General features: G+C 51.9%; 1 protein-coding gene across 1 annotated transcript in view; it reads left to right on the top strand.

Annotated features, from left to right (window-relative positions):
* The window catches only part of LOC144943996 (mitogen-activated protein kinase kinase kinase kinase 5-like), a 35,527-nt gene that overhangs the window by 14,915 nt on the left and 4,709 nt on the right, over positions 1 to 15,903 (top strand). The window contains exons 10-24 of the mRNA XM_078871944.1: positions 501 to 563; positions 2,665 to 2,746; positions 3,787 to 3,960; positions 6,440 to 6,542; positions 6,978 to 7,030; positions 7,457 to 7,769; positions 7,905 to 7,978; positions 8,464 to 8,505; positions 9,611 to 9,695; positions 11,071 to 11,150; positions 12,777 to 12,837; positions 13,462 to 13,570; positions 14,451 to 14,509; positions 15,014 to 15,117; positions 15,468 to 15,630. Of these exons, the coding sequence (XP_078728070.1) occupies positions 501 to 563; positions 2,665 to 2,746; positions 3,787 to 3,960; positions 6,440 to 6,542; positions 6,978 to 7,030; positions 7,457 to 7,769; positions 7,905 to 7,978; positions 8,464 to 8,505; positions 9,611 to 9,695; positions 11,071 to 11,150; positions 12,777 to 12,837; positions 13,462 to 13,570; positions 14,451 to 14,509; positions 15,014 to 15,117; positions 15,468 to 15,630 (1,565 nt within the window). The remainder of the gene's footprint in view (positions 1 to 500; positions 564 to 2,664; positions 2,747 to 3,786; positions 3,961 to 6,439; positions 6,543 to 6,977; positions 7,031 to 7,456; positions 7,770 to 7,904; positions 7,979 to 8,463; positions 8,506 to 9,610; positions 9,696 to 11,070; positions 11,151 to 12,776; positions 12,838 to 13,461; positions 13,571 to 14,450; positions 14,510 to 15,013; positions 15,118 to 15,467; positions 15,631 to 15,903) is intronic.

Raw genomic sequence — 15,903 nt, 5'->3', positions numbered from 1 at the left:
CTCCTCATCCATTAACCCTCTCCCCATCTTTCACCTTGTACTTCATCTTGCCACCCTACTCATCGTTTGAAGGCGGGAAGTGTAAATGCGGGAGAGCATAGAAGTACAGCACAACGACGGATGTTGCTGTAGTTGCCCTCTGCTGCTGAGGTTCGTTACGGGAAACCGCCGGTGCGTTCACGAACGGAAGTGGCGCGGCCTCTCCACGCACGCACGCCTTAACGGCGTCGCACGACACTTCGTATTTCACAATTTTTTCCGGCCGCTGCTCGACCGGAGTGGGTGTCACGTGACTAGCACAGCAGTAGCCACGACCATAGCGATAGGTATACTGGATGCGGTGTGCCGGCTGCGGCGGAAATATTTTCCGGATCGCCGACCCGGGCAAACACCGTCTCAACTGAATACCCAATGTCACGGTGCGTCCCACTCCCCATTGCCCCCCCCCCCTGCCCACCCCCCCATCCCCCCCTGCCCCCCCCCCCCCCACCCGAGTGCAGGGTCCTCTTCCTCATGTCCAAGAGCGGGTACCAGCCGCCCCGCCTCTCCGACAAGGCCAAGTGGTGAGTGTTTACCCCCCACTCCCCCGCCCGCACCGGTCCGTGCGGTGGTTTTGTGGATGGGCGGCAGCGATTTGTTCGGAAGCTAAATGCCAATTTTGAGGTCTACTGGCCACAACGAGAGGGCTTCCAGGAGACAGTTTGTGAGTAGTTTTGCTGTCTCTCCTCCGCTGAAGGCACACAGACTACAGTGATTCGCTGTATGGCGCATAGTTTGAGTCACATTCGACATTTATTTGCGTTTGTGCAATGTTTTGCATTTCCCACGTGACACAGTTGTTTTTGTTCTGCTTTGTACTTGCTTAATTGCTGTACTTTGTTTTATGAGTTTGCCTTTTGTCATTGTGACCACTCTTGCAAATGAGACTCGATGCTGGTCTCTTGATTTCTCATATTGGTTCATCAAAATCCACGAGAAACTTGACTTGCATTTTATATTACTATCTGGTTCGAGCTGACTGGCATTTCAATTTGCAGGAAAATTTGTTTAACCAGGTGAGAGCTTAAAATAGAGGGGCAGTCTCATTTGCAAGAGTGACCTAGGTCACATTTGAAATCACGTCCTGATTAGTGCAAGCTATTATTTTAAATCATTACCTGGTCCGTGTATACTAGCGAAATTTGTTCACTTTCAGTGCATGCAAAAAACACGTGAATCACTGTGATTGCTCCGCTATTGGGCACAGCGGTGGCAGAGTGTTTAGCGCGCTGTACTGTGACGCTAGCAACCCGAGTTCGATTCGCCGGCCGCGGCTCAGATGAGTGGCGAGTGATATCTGATCCGGTCCTGCCTGTCCCCCACCCCACTCACCGCCAATCCACACTGACCAGCGTGGTGAAGCATGGAAAAAAAAAAACTCCATCCAGTAGGGTATTGAGAATGGATGGAATTTTTTCTATTTGTTTTATTTAGTGGATTTGGTAGCCTTAATAGGCGCTCGCTAAAAGCACCTACCGCGTAAATGTTTTTCAGCGTAACAAAAGGAGGGGACGTGGTTTGCTCGCGAGTATTTATGAGTGGGGAGCGGTAGTGCAGTGATTAGCAAACTGTGTCACGAACCCATTAACCTGGCTTCAATTCCCAGCCAAGGCTAACATCATCAGCGGTGAGTTATATTTGAACCCTAGGTCGATTCAGCCTTAAATAAGCACTTAGCACAGCGAGCAAACATGAGCACTGGGAAGGCAAACAAGGATGATGGTGTGCAGTACTGACCATACCACCCCCTCGAGCGCCATTCCAACCTTAATAGGCGCTCGCTAACACTACTTGCACCAACAGTCTATTAACCATTTCCCGTTCCGAGATGTCTGCAAGTTGCAGGGTGGTGGGTGTCCCGTTCGCCGCTGAATCTCGGAACGCGCAAGCGGCTCAGCATTAATTTTATTCGTAGAGGCATTTCGCTGCGGTTTTTAAAGACATTGTACTCATCGCAGAGAACCGTAGTGAAACGACTATACTCTATGATAGCTGGCGCCAAACTGTGCCACATGGCCTTCCACATGCCCTTCCACATGCCCTTATGGGAGCCTCGGTAGCGATAAAGTAATTTTATACTGGTAGGAACCTCCTGGTTACTCCAGCCCACAGGGGATTATTGTGTCCGTCCGTCGTGCAGGGAGGGGCTGGGTGGGGAGGGAGGGGCTGGGTGGGGAGGGGAGGGTGGGGAAGGGCTGGGTGGGGAGGGTGGGGCTGGGTGGGGAGGGGAGGGTGGGGAGGGTGCTGGGTGGGGAGGGGCTGGTTGGGGAGGGTGGGGCTGGGTGGGGGGTGGGAGGGGTGGTGCTGGGTGGGGAGGGGCTGGTCACCCCGTGGTGCCCTTATAAAACTCAACGTTTAACCTACTCACGCCGGCTTGTGCCCGACCTCACAGTCGGGCATTTTTGCGGAATACACCACGCCGCCGTTGACCCTGGCCATTGATCGAGCAACCCAACGTTACTACCAGCTCCCTCCGCAGGAACGTGTTTTTATTTTCCGGTTTCGTTTTGATGATGTATAGGTACGTCATCTGAACGGGAAAGGGTAAATAGGCGCTCGCTGACAGCACTTGCACCAACAGTCTATGAAAGGCTACACGGGGGATTTTGTTTGTGGGTTCTCCAGGTCCTCGGCGTTCCACAGCTTCATCAAGGCCACCCTCACCAAGAGCCCCGGCAAGAGGCCAAGTGCGGAGAAGCTCGGCACGGTGAGCGAGCGCCGGCGGTAGGCGGCAACACCGGGGCAACCATGCGCAGTGGCACAGCTGTCGAGTGTGCAGGCGGTGAAACTGCACCGGCACCCACACTGCCCCCTTTGTCCCTCGGTGTGCGCCGGGGGCAGCTCTTATGACAACGACGATGATGACGATGCCCCCCATTGAATATGGTACTCACTTCCCACAGCCATCTGTGCTGTCGACTCCCCGCCATTTTTAGAATCCAGGCTCAAGGCATTCTTCTTTTCCCTCTCGCTTTCACGATCTCCTTCATATAAACAGACTTCCCTTCCCGAGGATGCCCATAACATCAAATTGCATTGTACATGCATGGTTGGCTTGGCCCATTACTCATATGGAACCAATACAATTAACATAACTTCGTGATAAGTTTGCATGAACAATAATAATAATTTAAACTTGTAACACGCCCAGTATTCCGCTCACTCTCGAAGAGAGAGAACGACTCAGAGGCGCGGGAACTACAGACAAGCAGGAAAGGCAGCAACCGGGTGGTGAGCCGGCACTACCAACAATTGCATAAGCTCTGCGGTCCTCTATATGTTAAGTTGTTTTCACCCAATTAATGAGTGTTTACACGTGGAAGGAAGCCAGAGCACCCGCAGAAAACCCCACACGTGCGAGGGAGCAACGCTCTATCCCATACAGACGGAACAGGTGGAGTCCACATTTGCTGTACCTGCCGAACCAGGCTATGGCTCCTCGTCAACATTCATTAGTAGTCCTGTGAAGAGACGGATCCCATCCAACCTCCCTCCTCTCTCCTGCCTATGACGAACTATCTCTTCTCTACACTATACACACCATACGTATCTATATATATTTAACTATCTACGCAAACGAATGAGACTTTCCTTCTTTCTTTGAGTTCTCTGCTGGTTAAACGAAAACACAACTACACGACCTCAACCGCGCTTTGCAAGTCGGATACCACGTTCGTCCAATCTGTGCCGACAATTGTTAACGATGGTGTGCCGACGTGTTCCCGACCCCCCGTCGCATGTGGACAGCACGCTTGGTTCCGCCAGCCGCTGACCCGCTCGCTCGCCGTGGACCTCCTGGAGTCGGCGCGGAGGCTGCAGCGGCCGCACGGCTCCCCCTCGCCGTCGCGCGGCTGGGGAGGCCGCGGGGGCGGCGGCGGCAGCCTCGACACGGAGGAGGACGAGGAGGACGAGGATGACGAGGTGATCGGAGGGACGATGGGTGATGGTTGGCCGTGGAGGGTGGCGATGGAGGGACGGTGGGAGATTACCGCGGATGAAATCCTCCCCTCTGCAAGTTTCATCTGTGGGACGTTCCAGAACGAGCCCGATCTCGTCAGATATATGAACCTCATGGCGGGACTCTGGGTCCCATAAGCCCCCGGCTCTCGCATCAACTGCGTTGCGACGTCATTTTATGTCTGTTGAAGGCGAACTATACGGCAATCTATTCCTCTCGACGAGCTCTGCACGATGCGCTAATCAAAGTGAAAAAGTTTTGTTTCTTCTGCGCATTCGTCCTCGCTGCGCTTGGACGACACGGTAACATAATGATCCGCACCAGGTGGGTCGCGGCATTAATGTGCACGGTGGGACAGAGTCGCCAAAAATAAAGAAATAAATAGCTATTTTTACTTCTGTTTATTCGGGACCCTGGGGTCCCACCAAAAGGTTCATTTGTTGGAAGCTAAGCAGGTTTTTGGGCCTCTTTGTGCTGGGATATTTATTAGATGGGTGCCCGCCGTTGCTAAAACAGGTGTCGTGGGCTACTGCGTAGCGACGTGGTGGTGGCAGAGAGCGGTGTGGCGAAATTCGTTGTTGTGCTGCACTAATGTCTACGCTGCCCACCGTCACCAACCCACGTTGACCAGCTTGGTGACGTATGGTCAAATATTCCCCGTGACCCACGCGGCGTTGGGAGGTCCTCATTCAGCTGCAGATTGACAACAAGAGCTTTACACGCGCGTGTACAATCATAACGATACGAACGATATACCCAGGGAAAGCCTCACTAAATCTCAAGACTCTTTTTCAAGAGGGTTCTGCTGCTTCAAGATGTTTGGCCATTTCGTTGAGTCTCTTGGAAGCACGAGGAAACCGGAGTGCCCGGAAAAAAAACCCGTCACGCACCCAAGAAGAAAATAATCGCATGTCTTACAGATGGTTTCATAGACCCACTTGCTCTCCTGCCATCTCCTAGCCACCTTGCAGCCCAGATGGATTAGAAATTTCACAAATCTCCACGTGGTCTACCAAGCACTGGATCGCAGACGTGCGTCACCACACCTGGTGCACGCTGGGTAATGTTTTTCAGTGGGATGCCCATCGTTGTGTGGTGGTGATGTAACCGAGCGGCACTGAATTATCCGCGAGTTGAAGAGGTTTACGATTCCAGCCTTCGGCCGCCCTGGTTAATACATTAAACGCGTTAACCATAAAATACCAAGCATCGTCTGCTTCACGAGGGAACGTTAAATGTCCCATGACACGATTTCAAAAAGTGGGCCAGGTGTGTTGGCGTCATGATTCAAATATGGATAATTACACCGCAAATTACTCGGTCGGAAAACACTTCGCAATCGTGTTGTGAAACTTCGCAAAACCATCCCTGAAAAAGAGTCTTGAGACACTCTAAAACATTTTTTTTAAAGAAATTTTACCAGCTAAGGCCCACCGAGCTATAGAGCTCTTTTTCAAAAGCGACCTGGTCACACCTGACAGCTCAACCAAGTGGCTTGTAAAGTAGACATTTATAGCAAATACTCTCAATGCATGTTTCTAAATGTGGAGGGAAAAATCAGAGGACGCGGAGAAACATCAACTTGACCACGGGGAGAGAGACACCGCAAACTCCAAATATACAGCAGGCGTCAGGGTCGGGATCGAACCCATGACCTCCTGTATACCAGGCGAGGTTGTTACATCTACTAACCACCGTGGCGTTTCGAGAACTCTCCGTGGAAGATGAGAATCAGGGGGCCAACCCACCATTAAAGCAAATGAGACTAACTCTCTCTCTTGAGGTCTACCCTGGTTAAAATGAATACTGGAAACTTGAATGTGTGTAAGAATGGAACGACACAAAATCAGTTACTTACAATTTATGCATATTGTAGGCAAATGATCTGTTAAACTTAAGTTCATGAAATGAAAGAGGCCGAACTAGACTAAGAGAACGACTAATTAACTTCACAGACGAAGGCTTGACTAAAGTTCCACGAGCAGTCATCGACTAAACTACAGCTAAGATTAGAAACGCAAACGCCATTAACGCTGGGTTGCGCAGTGGCGAGTCCAAGGAGGCAGCGATGGGAGCAATCACCGCTCCCCCAGCCCTCCACCTTTCTAGGTAATTACCAGAGAAAATACATTGAGCGGCGATTTATTTATTTATTACCATCACTAATGTAGGGGCCCATATTTAAAATGCTTTATATTTCAAGACTGCCCCCCACCGCCCCCCCCCCCACCGCCCTCTACTGCCCTGCATGCCGTGCCTCCAGAGAGCCAGCACGCTGTCCCGCAGCGACACACTCAGCGATGCTTTCTTGGGCAAATGAAGGGGAATTAATGAAGCACGTGAAGCATGGATAACTGCAATTGCGCCGGTCGGCGCGACGGTGTCAGTCGAGCACGCTGACGAGCTGCTTCGTCTCGTTGACATCCGCCTTTCGCCAATCAGAACCCGCACGCCGACGGCCTGCAGACCATCCGCCCGGCCACAAGTGCCGCGACGCCCGCTCCCTCCGACGCTGCCAAGCAGCCGTACTCCACGGACACCATGGGTGAATACCGCACGATACCGCTCGAGAGAGTTGGGAGGGCGGGGGGGGCCACGTCCGCCGCGGAGATCGGCTCGTGTGCAGGCGCCGCGTACGATCGTTGCGTCGTGGGACCGTGAGGGGATGGAGGCCTTCCTCTACCAGTGGATTGATCCTGGTTGATGATGATGCTGACCACGTGATACCAAAGTTGGGTAACGGGGGACCTTTGTTACCTACCTAACCTTAACACGCACCGCTCCGCAATGCAATGGCCCGCGAGCGCTGCTGCCGCCGCTACCGCTGCTGCTGCCGCTGCCACTGCTGCTGCCGCTGCTGCTGCTGCCACTGCTGCTGCCGCTGCTGCTGCCGCTGCTGCTGCTGCTGCCGCTGCTGCTGCATGGTGCCGTTGGCGCGACGACGATGCTCATCTTTGTGCCGCTCGTCTACCTCCCGCAGTGTGGTTGAGCGAGCCGCGATCGCCTGACCCCGAATCAAACGGCACCATCAAGGTGTGTGGCTACCGATGACTCATTGCTCACAGCTACAACAATATAAGCAGCAGCAGCGTTAAAGTGAATTTGCTTACTGAAATCTTTGACCTTTAGGTTTGTCTACAGTCATGGGTGCTTGCTAACAGCACTTGCCCCAACATTCTGCTAAAGCTACACGGGGGATCTTTGTCTTTAGTACACACACAATCACTTTACTTGCACCCCTCTACCCATTTCGCCATCGCTCCTTTCCGTCGCAAACTCACATTTGTAATGCGCCCATCACGTAACCAAGACCTCTGGGCATAGGAGGGGCAGGAGGGGACGGCGGGACTAAGTAGGGGAGTTAGAGAAAGAAAGCAACTCAGGGGGCACCGAGGCCACGGTTGCAGAGAACAGATTAAGGAGACACCTGAAAGCTCTTCCCTTGTCCGTTCTGCTCAGTTCTCAGGACGAGTCTCAGCGGAACCCACGGAGCGCGGGGAGTCTGGAGAGTGTGGGGACTCTAGGCCCCTGCCTCGCCGCTCCTCCTTGCTACTGCGGCCGGCCCCCGTGGGGCCCACGGCTCCCGTGGCCGCCAGCTCCTCCCGGAGCCTCCCGGCGCGGCTTTCTGGGCCCCGGCCCCTCCGCTCGTGGCCCCCGCTGTTGGGCCCCAGGGCCACGGCGTGGAGGTCGGAGGTCGCGGGCGGCGGGACGCCGGGGCAAGACGTGCCGGGTGGCAGCAGCAGGATGGGTCGGCGCTCCGAGGGGTCGGGCGGTGAGCGGCGGCACAGACACTCTCGGCGTTTCAAAGGCGCCGATGCACGCGAGTGGTGATGTTTGGAGAACGAAGGGCTCGATTGTAACCATGGGGTGTCTGTTATTGCTCTCTCTCGTTCACTCTGTTCACAAGTTGGAGAGTCGAGCTGGTGGGCAAATGCAGAGGAACGGGGCACGGGAGGGAGCAGTTCGTCCCCTAATACCTCTGTAAGATACCACCCGTGCGCGTGTGATTGTGTGCATGTTAGCGGTCGAAGATATTTAGGCCTTAGATTGCTCTCAATTTCCAAATGTCTTGTCATGATCTACAAAGGCATAATGATCGTTGATATTTATTTGACTTTTACAGAATATCCGATGAATAGTGTTTATCTGGTCAATTATACAGAAACCTTTCCTATACCTCAATGGTTGGCCTCGAGATTCTTGTTATTCTGGATGTGGTGACATCCATTTAATCTTTTCGTTCTCGGAATGTGAATATGTTGTGTAAGAGTCTGAATTGGCCACAGCTTTTATCCGTAAACTATTTAGTTTTTTTTTTTCCTCCCTGTGAGTAGCGTTGCCCTCTCCCCGGCTTCGTTGAAGTGCACTTCTGCATCGCACTGCGGTCTGTCATCGATTCTTACGTTGACTTTTAAGCGAGGGTGTTCTCTTCTAACTCACGCCCGTCCTTCTCTCTTGGATTTCAGAAAGTGCTCAGCAATGGGCTTCCTCCCACCCCTGCTGTCCACGTGAGTTCTGCGACCTGCATGTATTTACAGTGCGTTGGACTTCTTTCACACCGTACGTAGCCAACAATCTCACCACGAAAAGCAGTTGTAAAGAAATACGTTTGTCAATCTAGATGATTAAAAAGTGCAGAGCTCCAGTGGCTTCCTAATAGGGGAAGGAAGAGCGTTCCAGACAGACCACAGAAGCGCATTTGATCTCTGACGTCACCACGGGAGGCGCATCGAGAAACATCCCAAGGAGGGGCAGCCACAACATTTCAATATATTTTTTAAAAAGGGCTCTTCATTAATAATATAAAAAAAGTATTATCTTTGCTAAAATATGAGTAAAATACCAATATTCAGGGTACGAAGGGTGGGGGGGGGGGGAGAGTCAATTGCTCCCTTCACCAATACCTCACCATCGTTGACCGCACCGTGCCATGCTGTGGCGAGCAGCATGGGCCCTGGGTGCAAGGGGTAGAATGGGGCCCTCCTCCTTTCTAGCCCGGAGCCTGGACCCCCTTCGGCCAGTGGGTTCCAATTTCAGCTGCATTGCCTGCACACTCGATAGCTACCTTGCCTTTTTGCGGGTTAGTTTGTTGCCCTTCCCCCGCACCTCCGATGGGCACGGTTGGCTACGTTCGGTGCGAAAGAAGTCCAACAACGTACGTGCATGATAATATAGCCACAGCCATGGCGAGAAGTATACGGGATGTGGTGTACCGGGTGCGTACATGTTCACGATTTACACTATGAGACCTCCTTTACCAGTGGCAAAATATAGTAATAGGTTTTTACCCTTTCAACTGGTACAAAAACGGACACCTTTATACAAGACATCATGTTTGCAATAACCACAACACAAGCAGTCAAAATGCAAACAAAAAGAAACAACTCTGATAATGATATACACTGTCCTTGAAGTTGATTGGTCCACACCCGAGACAGCTTTTCTTAGAGCCTAGTCTCCATTGGTGTTGGACCAGATGACGCGCCAAAAGGCGTACAACTCAAAAACAGCACACTATCATAATAATATAGCCATAGCCATGGCGAGAAGTATACAGGATGTAGGGTACCGGGTGCGTACATCTTCACGATTGTTGCGCGCGTGCCGTCGCAGATGGGCGCGTGCTTCTCCAAGGTGTTCAACCGCTGCCCGCTGACCGTGCACCATGCGACCTCGTGGGTGCACCGCGACACGAGAGGTCGGCAAGCGTTGGTTCAATGCGAGCAAACTCCGGACCGGTTTCGACACACTCTTGCTGCGCCTCATCAGCAGCAAGAGCTCGGGCTTGCTCGAAGCATTGCTGCTGAAACTGCCAGGGCGTTATCTTCACATTGGCACGGCCGCTCCCCCCGACACCCCCCCCCCCACCAACACCACCCCGCTTTGCGAGACGTTGTTCTTTACAAAAGGAATCTATCGGTTCTGTTATAACGCCATATTCACCCGGTTATTGCACATACAACCACATGCTCGGAATGTAACGAAACAGCAGACTCTGACTTCCCACCCGCACGCTGTTGCGCTAATTCTCTGCTGATACTTGGCTTTGGATGCCTCCACCGACCTCTAGTGGGGACAAACGGAAGTTGTCCTCACATTGGATATTACTGTCCGCCAATGCCAATGTGAGGATTACACTCCTGGCATTTCGTCAGCATTGAGTCTGAGTGTGCTGCTGATGGGACATGGTAACCGCGTATCGAAACCGGTCGGGAGTTTGCTTGTATTGAATCAATGCTGCTGAGACCATGCACTCCCGGCGTGGGGGGTGGTGGGGTTGGGGGGGACGTAGAACCATTAGGTTGCATAAAGATACGTTTACATAATCTCATCGAGCGAGAGATCGGGGGAAGGGGATGTGTTGTCTGCGTTGTGAGGCTAAGGAATTGCGTGTTGTCCTTCCCCCGCACCTCTGATTAGCACGGCTGGCTACGTACGGTGCGAAACAAGTTTAAAATACATACATACATACTTAAATGTCTCGGAAACTCACAGCGCCATATGTTAATCTCATCTCAACCGCGGGCAGACAGGATAAATGGTGCGTGGTACACGATGAACAAGACAGTCGGTACAGACGAGACTAAATTATATCATCGAGAGAGAGCGCTTACCCCGGCAATCGGAGAACCGTGATCTCGGATTGTGACGTTGCTCCAAAATCGTAGGGATGGTAAGTGAGGGAGGTGAAGGGTTTAATGGTCCACCCCTCTCTCCCCACACTGGCACGTCAATTGGTGCCCTAACAGCAGTGTTAAAGGCTGTATGGAAGATTTTTACGTTAGTGTGTACGTGTACTATGAACCTGGCATCCCAAGTTCAAATCCCACTCAGGACAAATAACAATGGCAAATATTTCAACCGGTCCTTGGGCCTCCCCTAGTTCGACTCAGCCTCAAATGGGTACCTGGTGCGGTGTGTAAACATCAGCACTGGGGAGACGAAGACGGCCGGGCGTGGTGTCGGCCACCCACGCCGTCGTGTGCCGTGCCGGCCTTCATGGGTGCCCGCTAACAGCACTTGCCCCAGACAGCGTGGTAAAGGCTATACGGGGAATCTTTGTCTTTGTATAGACCAGCACGTGCTCCTGGCATGTGAAGAGGGAATCTACACGCTCAACCTCAACGAGCTGCACGAGGCTACTCTGGAGAGGGTAACCACTTTTCACACACACTTGCATACTCCCATAATACTGGTTATTTTGGGTTAGATCGCGTAAATATATAAATGTGTCGTTAAACCCGCCACCAACCGACACAGCCAATTAGTTAGGTTTGTCACGTAAACGATCATTTACGATTGTAAATGTTGTGGCTTTGCTCTCCAACACACCGGTGTGCTGTACTAGTAACGAATTGGCATGTTCTGTTTACGTGACAAACCTTACTAATTGGCTGTGTCGGGTGGTGGCGGGTTTAACGACACATTTATATATTTACGCGATCTAACCCCAAAACACCTCTATTATGGATGATATTGGTCGCGAAAGCCTATGTGTTAAACTGACTTGCATACTCATTGACATAAACTCAATAGATAGACACAGTATATTTGATGCATAAACACGTATATAACAACATTCACCACTAGGTGGCGGTGACGTCGCCATGGCACTTGTGGCAGGCTAGGTGCACACGTATACAATCACACAAGACAAAGATCCCCGAATAGCTTAACTCATTTGAGGCTGAGTCCATCTAGGGGAGGCCCAGAACAAGTTGAAATATTTGCCACTTTTATTAATTGCGAGCGAGAATTGAACTTGGGATGCCAAGTTTGTAGAGCAGCGAGATAAACCACTACACGAACGCTCCTCATATACTCACACACGCAATACTGTACACACATACATGATCACGTGTGACGGCACCTCAGAAACAGTTCTTTGACATCACCTTCCGTGGGCTGTTTTCTATTACACGTGTGACGGCTCTGTGAGAGTCCAGAATATTAAACACGGCTTTAACACGTTTTTGTCTCGTGACCTGATGCCAATAGCACAATCAGGATTGGAATATACTCTTTGGTTATATCGGTAAAGTCACGTAGGTAAAAAATAATACAAGTAAAAAAAAATACTAATTGGAATGAACCAAAGAGTATGGATCCTTGCAGTCACGAAAACATCAAATCTAGAAAGAATTGGAATACTTTGGAATACTTTAGCAAAAATAGATCATTGTTAAACATTTATTTTAAAAAGGGACAAAAAGTGAAATGGTACAAATTAGACCGTAAATACCAGAGGTGTGGACTCGAGTCATGTGACTTGGACTCGAGTCAGACTCGAGTCATGAATTTGATGACTTGCGACTCGACTTGGACTTGCATAACAATGACTTTGTCCCACCTATGAGATGTGGACTCGAGTCATGTGACTTGGACTCGAGTCAGACTCGAGTCATGAATTTGATGACTTGCGACTCGACTTGGACTTGCATAACAATGACTTTGTCCCACCTCTGGTAAATACTGTACTGGTGAAAAATGTCAAACTGTAACTTTGAAGTGAATGGTAGAGGGGGAGGTGGATTGGTTGAATGGTCACTGAAACCTACAATTCCAATTGGTGGCAGTGGTATTTTTCACCGCAGTGCCACCCGGGGACGCTACATTTCTCACCGAAAATATTCCGGGTCAGACACGTGTATATTCGAGGTTGGTGGCACGTGGCTCGAAGCCAGAGCCATAGCAAGAGGTTATACTGGATGTGGTGTGCTAGGCGCGGAAACTAATCCTTGGCGATATATTCCTCCCCGCCCCTTTGTGTCGAGCGCAGCTGCATGGGCGGCGATCCACGTGGCTTTACGTGTGCAGCGACGTCCTTGTGTCCGTGTCCGGTGCGTGCGTCGCCATGACTGTCCCGCCACAAAGAGAAAGATCCCCCGAAAAGCCTTAACAGACCGTTGAGTCGACCCAGGGGAGGCCCACACCGGTTCAGATATTCATCACCGATGTTGACGAGTGGGTATCGAACTTGGGCCGCCGGGTTTTGTAGCGCAGTGTGCTACCACTCCCCATTATCCTGCCGTTCTCACCGCTTCGCGTACGCTGGGGCCAGCAGTGGTGTAGCAATGGGTGCTGGAATGGGCCCTGGTTTGCAAATAATTAAATGTTGTCTATCCCCCCTGTGTGATTTTAATGTTTTTTTCCTATCAGAATTAGAATCGTTATTTAGACTGCAGGAGGAATCCGATGAGCTATGAAGCTCTTTTTCACACCTGTCCAAATGGGCGGTTTTGCAAGTTACAACAGAAAACAATACGAAAAATGATAGGAGTGCAAAATAGAAAATGCATCAGCAGGATTGGGCAAGGCCACGAAAAACAACCATACAGTCCCAGACCAGATCAATAAAATGGCACATTAACATTGAACTATCGATACACAGGCAATGGTCAAAACCCGTGCCAATACGCACCCATCGGTCCACTCACCTGTCCCCTCCCGGTGTTCGCCCGCAGGTAAATCGGCACAGCTGTACTCGCACTGCCTGCCAGGGCTGTTCGCTCGCGCTCGCAGGGACAGGCGGGTGACGGCACACATCTCGGCTCACCTGGGGCTCCTGCCCAGGTACCCCGGCTCACCTTTTACACGTGCACCTGCCTGTGTGTGTGCAGAGGAGAGGCGTTTGCACCTTTACGTTTACCGCAGCTCATATGCACACAACAGCCGCCGTTCGGCAAATAAGTGACGGTGCCAGGCTGCTGTGCACTTTGAGGAATTCATGCGAAGTGTTAAATGCTTTCCGGCATATGACAGAACAGACCCAGGTGTTATGGACTGACTGAGATGATGGGCAGGTACACCGCCTGTGCTCCCCACTGTGGCAACAGCTCACGCTCATACACACACTCTCACATGCACAAGCTGTCATGTTAGTGAGCGCCTATTATGACCAGCACAGCACAACAAACGTAGGTCTCACATGCTGGCAAGCTATGCTTTTAAAAATAATAATTCACAGCCCCTTTGCCAATCCACTGCTGGATGACGGCGGTATCTCCACACAGTGACGATTTTGTGGGTTGTTTGACTTCACCACACTGGTCAGCAGGGCCGTCCATAGGGGGGCTGCAAGGCGCCGGAGAAAATCCCACTGTGTGGGCCCCACGACTCCTTCAAACTAAATCGGAAGTGTTACAACTGACACCGTGACGTCAAACCGCGGGGCCCCCCCAAAGCGCGGGGCCTGGGGCAGTCGTCCTGAATCGCCGAACCCTAGGGACGGCTCTGCTGGTCAGCGCTGGTTGGTGATATTGAAGCCTCGGATCTATTCAGATTTAACTCGCCACAGATTTCAGCCATGACCGGGAATCGATCTTAGTTTGCCAGGTTTATCCCGCAGTGCACTAACCATGGCACCGCTGCTCCACCCGTGAGACGGCATATTTTTTTGTCTGGCAGCTTCCTAAGTCACCTGTGTGTGTGTGTGCGTTCGTGTGGCCTGCAGGAAGTTCAATCTCTCAACCAAGGTCCCCAATACCAAGGGCTGCCTGCGGTGTCGAGTCGGTGAGAGAGCTCACAAGACCCAGAACTCTTGTTTCATCCAAAACAGCACCCTCTTGTTCCACTTAACTGGACACACAGTGCATTTATTTGGTGAATTGTTCAACGGATGTATTTATTCCATCCGTGTATTTTCCCAGGTCTCAATGGGCGCTCAGCTAGTCCCATAGCAGGGCTTTCATTATTGTGTCATTTCAAACGAGGTGTTCAATTTATGACGTTGATTAATTTTCATTGATTAATAGTTCCATCAATAGCATTGATTTATTAAATGTTTTACTTGATGGAAACAAAAATATATATTTCTTGATTGATATTGCTGAATTTGTCTGAATCAATTCCTTGATCACTTGCCGGATTTAGTGACTGAGTGTCTGCGTGTGTGTCTTGCCCTGTGTTCTTCATAGGTGCTCGCTAACAGCACTTGCCCCAACAGTCTGTTAAAGGCTATACGGGGGATCTTTGTTTTTGTTTCGCCCCCCCCCCCATGTCCGCGTCGTCACCCAGTGGAGAATGTGCACACGGAAAGCCGCTTCCTGTGCGTGGCGCACTCCGGAGGGGTGCGTGTGCTGCAGTGGTACGACCCGCTCCACAAGTTCCTGCTCATCAAGGTTGGGGGGGGGGTCTGGGTGTGGGAGGGGGGCGTTTCCCAGGATCATACGCAAAAACAGTTCCAGCACTGTCGATTAGTAGTGTAGTGGTAAGTGCGCTGCGCTACGAACACGGCAACCCGAGTTCGATTTCCACTTGTCACCAACAATCAGGCATTAACTCAGCCTTAAAATGAGTACCTCGTACGGTACATAAATATCAGCACTGGGGAGACAAAGGCAACCTTCATAGGTACTCGCTACCAGCACTTGCCCCAACAGTCTGTTACGCGTGAGTTATATTCACACGGCCACGTGTAGTCAAACTACCCCTCCCGCCCCTGCCCTGACTGCCCCCCGGGCCGCTGCAGCAGGTGGAGGTGCCCCTGCCGAGCCCGCTGCGCGTGTTCGAGCCGCTCGTCAGCCCCGACAGCGACTTCCCGGCCGCGTGCGTCGGGGTGGTGCGCGGAGAGGCCCCTTCCTCGGGCCGCCCCTTCCTGCTGCGCTCCCTCGACCTCGGCTCCAGCCCCGCAGGTGCCGCGTCCGCTGCCGCCGCTGCGCTGCCCCCTCCCCCCACTCGTGCCACCCGTGCCACATGAGGGTTTTGCGCGCCCGCGAGACCTCATCGTTCAACGGTGACGACGGTCAGCAGTGACGCAGGGCGGTCAGCGCCGTGGGCCCTGCTGCGAGGAGCGGGCAGTCACGTGGCCGAGTGGCAGGGCGTTCGCCCGCTCGTTGCAGGGGTTCGCGGTTTGAGCGCAGCGAGCCTCCCTGGTTAATGCTGACGCTGTATGAGCCGAAAACAGC

The sequence above is a fragment of the Lampetra fluviatilis genome, chromosome 33, assembly GCF_964198595.1.
Source record: "Lampetra fluviatilis chromosome 33, kcLamFluv1.1, whole genome shotgun sequence".
In the NCBI taxonomy this organism is placed as follows: domain Eukaryota; kingdom Metazoa; phylum Chordata; class Hyperoartia; order Petromyzontiformes; family Petromyzontidae; genus Lampetra; species Lampetra fluviatilis.
Note: the sequence above shows the minus strand (reverse complement) of the source record. Positions and strands in the feature narration are given on the sequence as shown.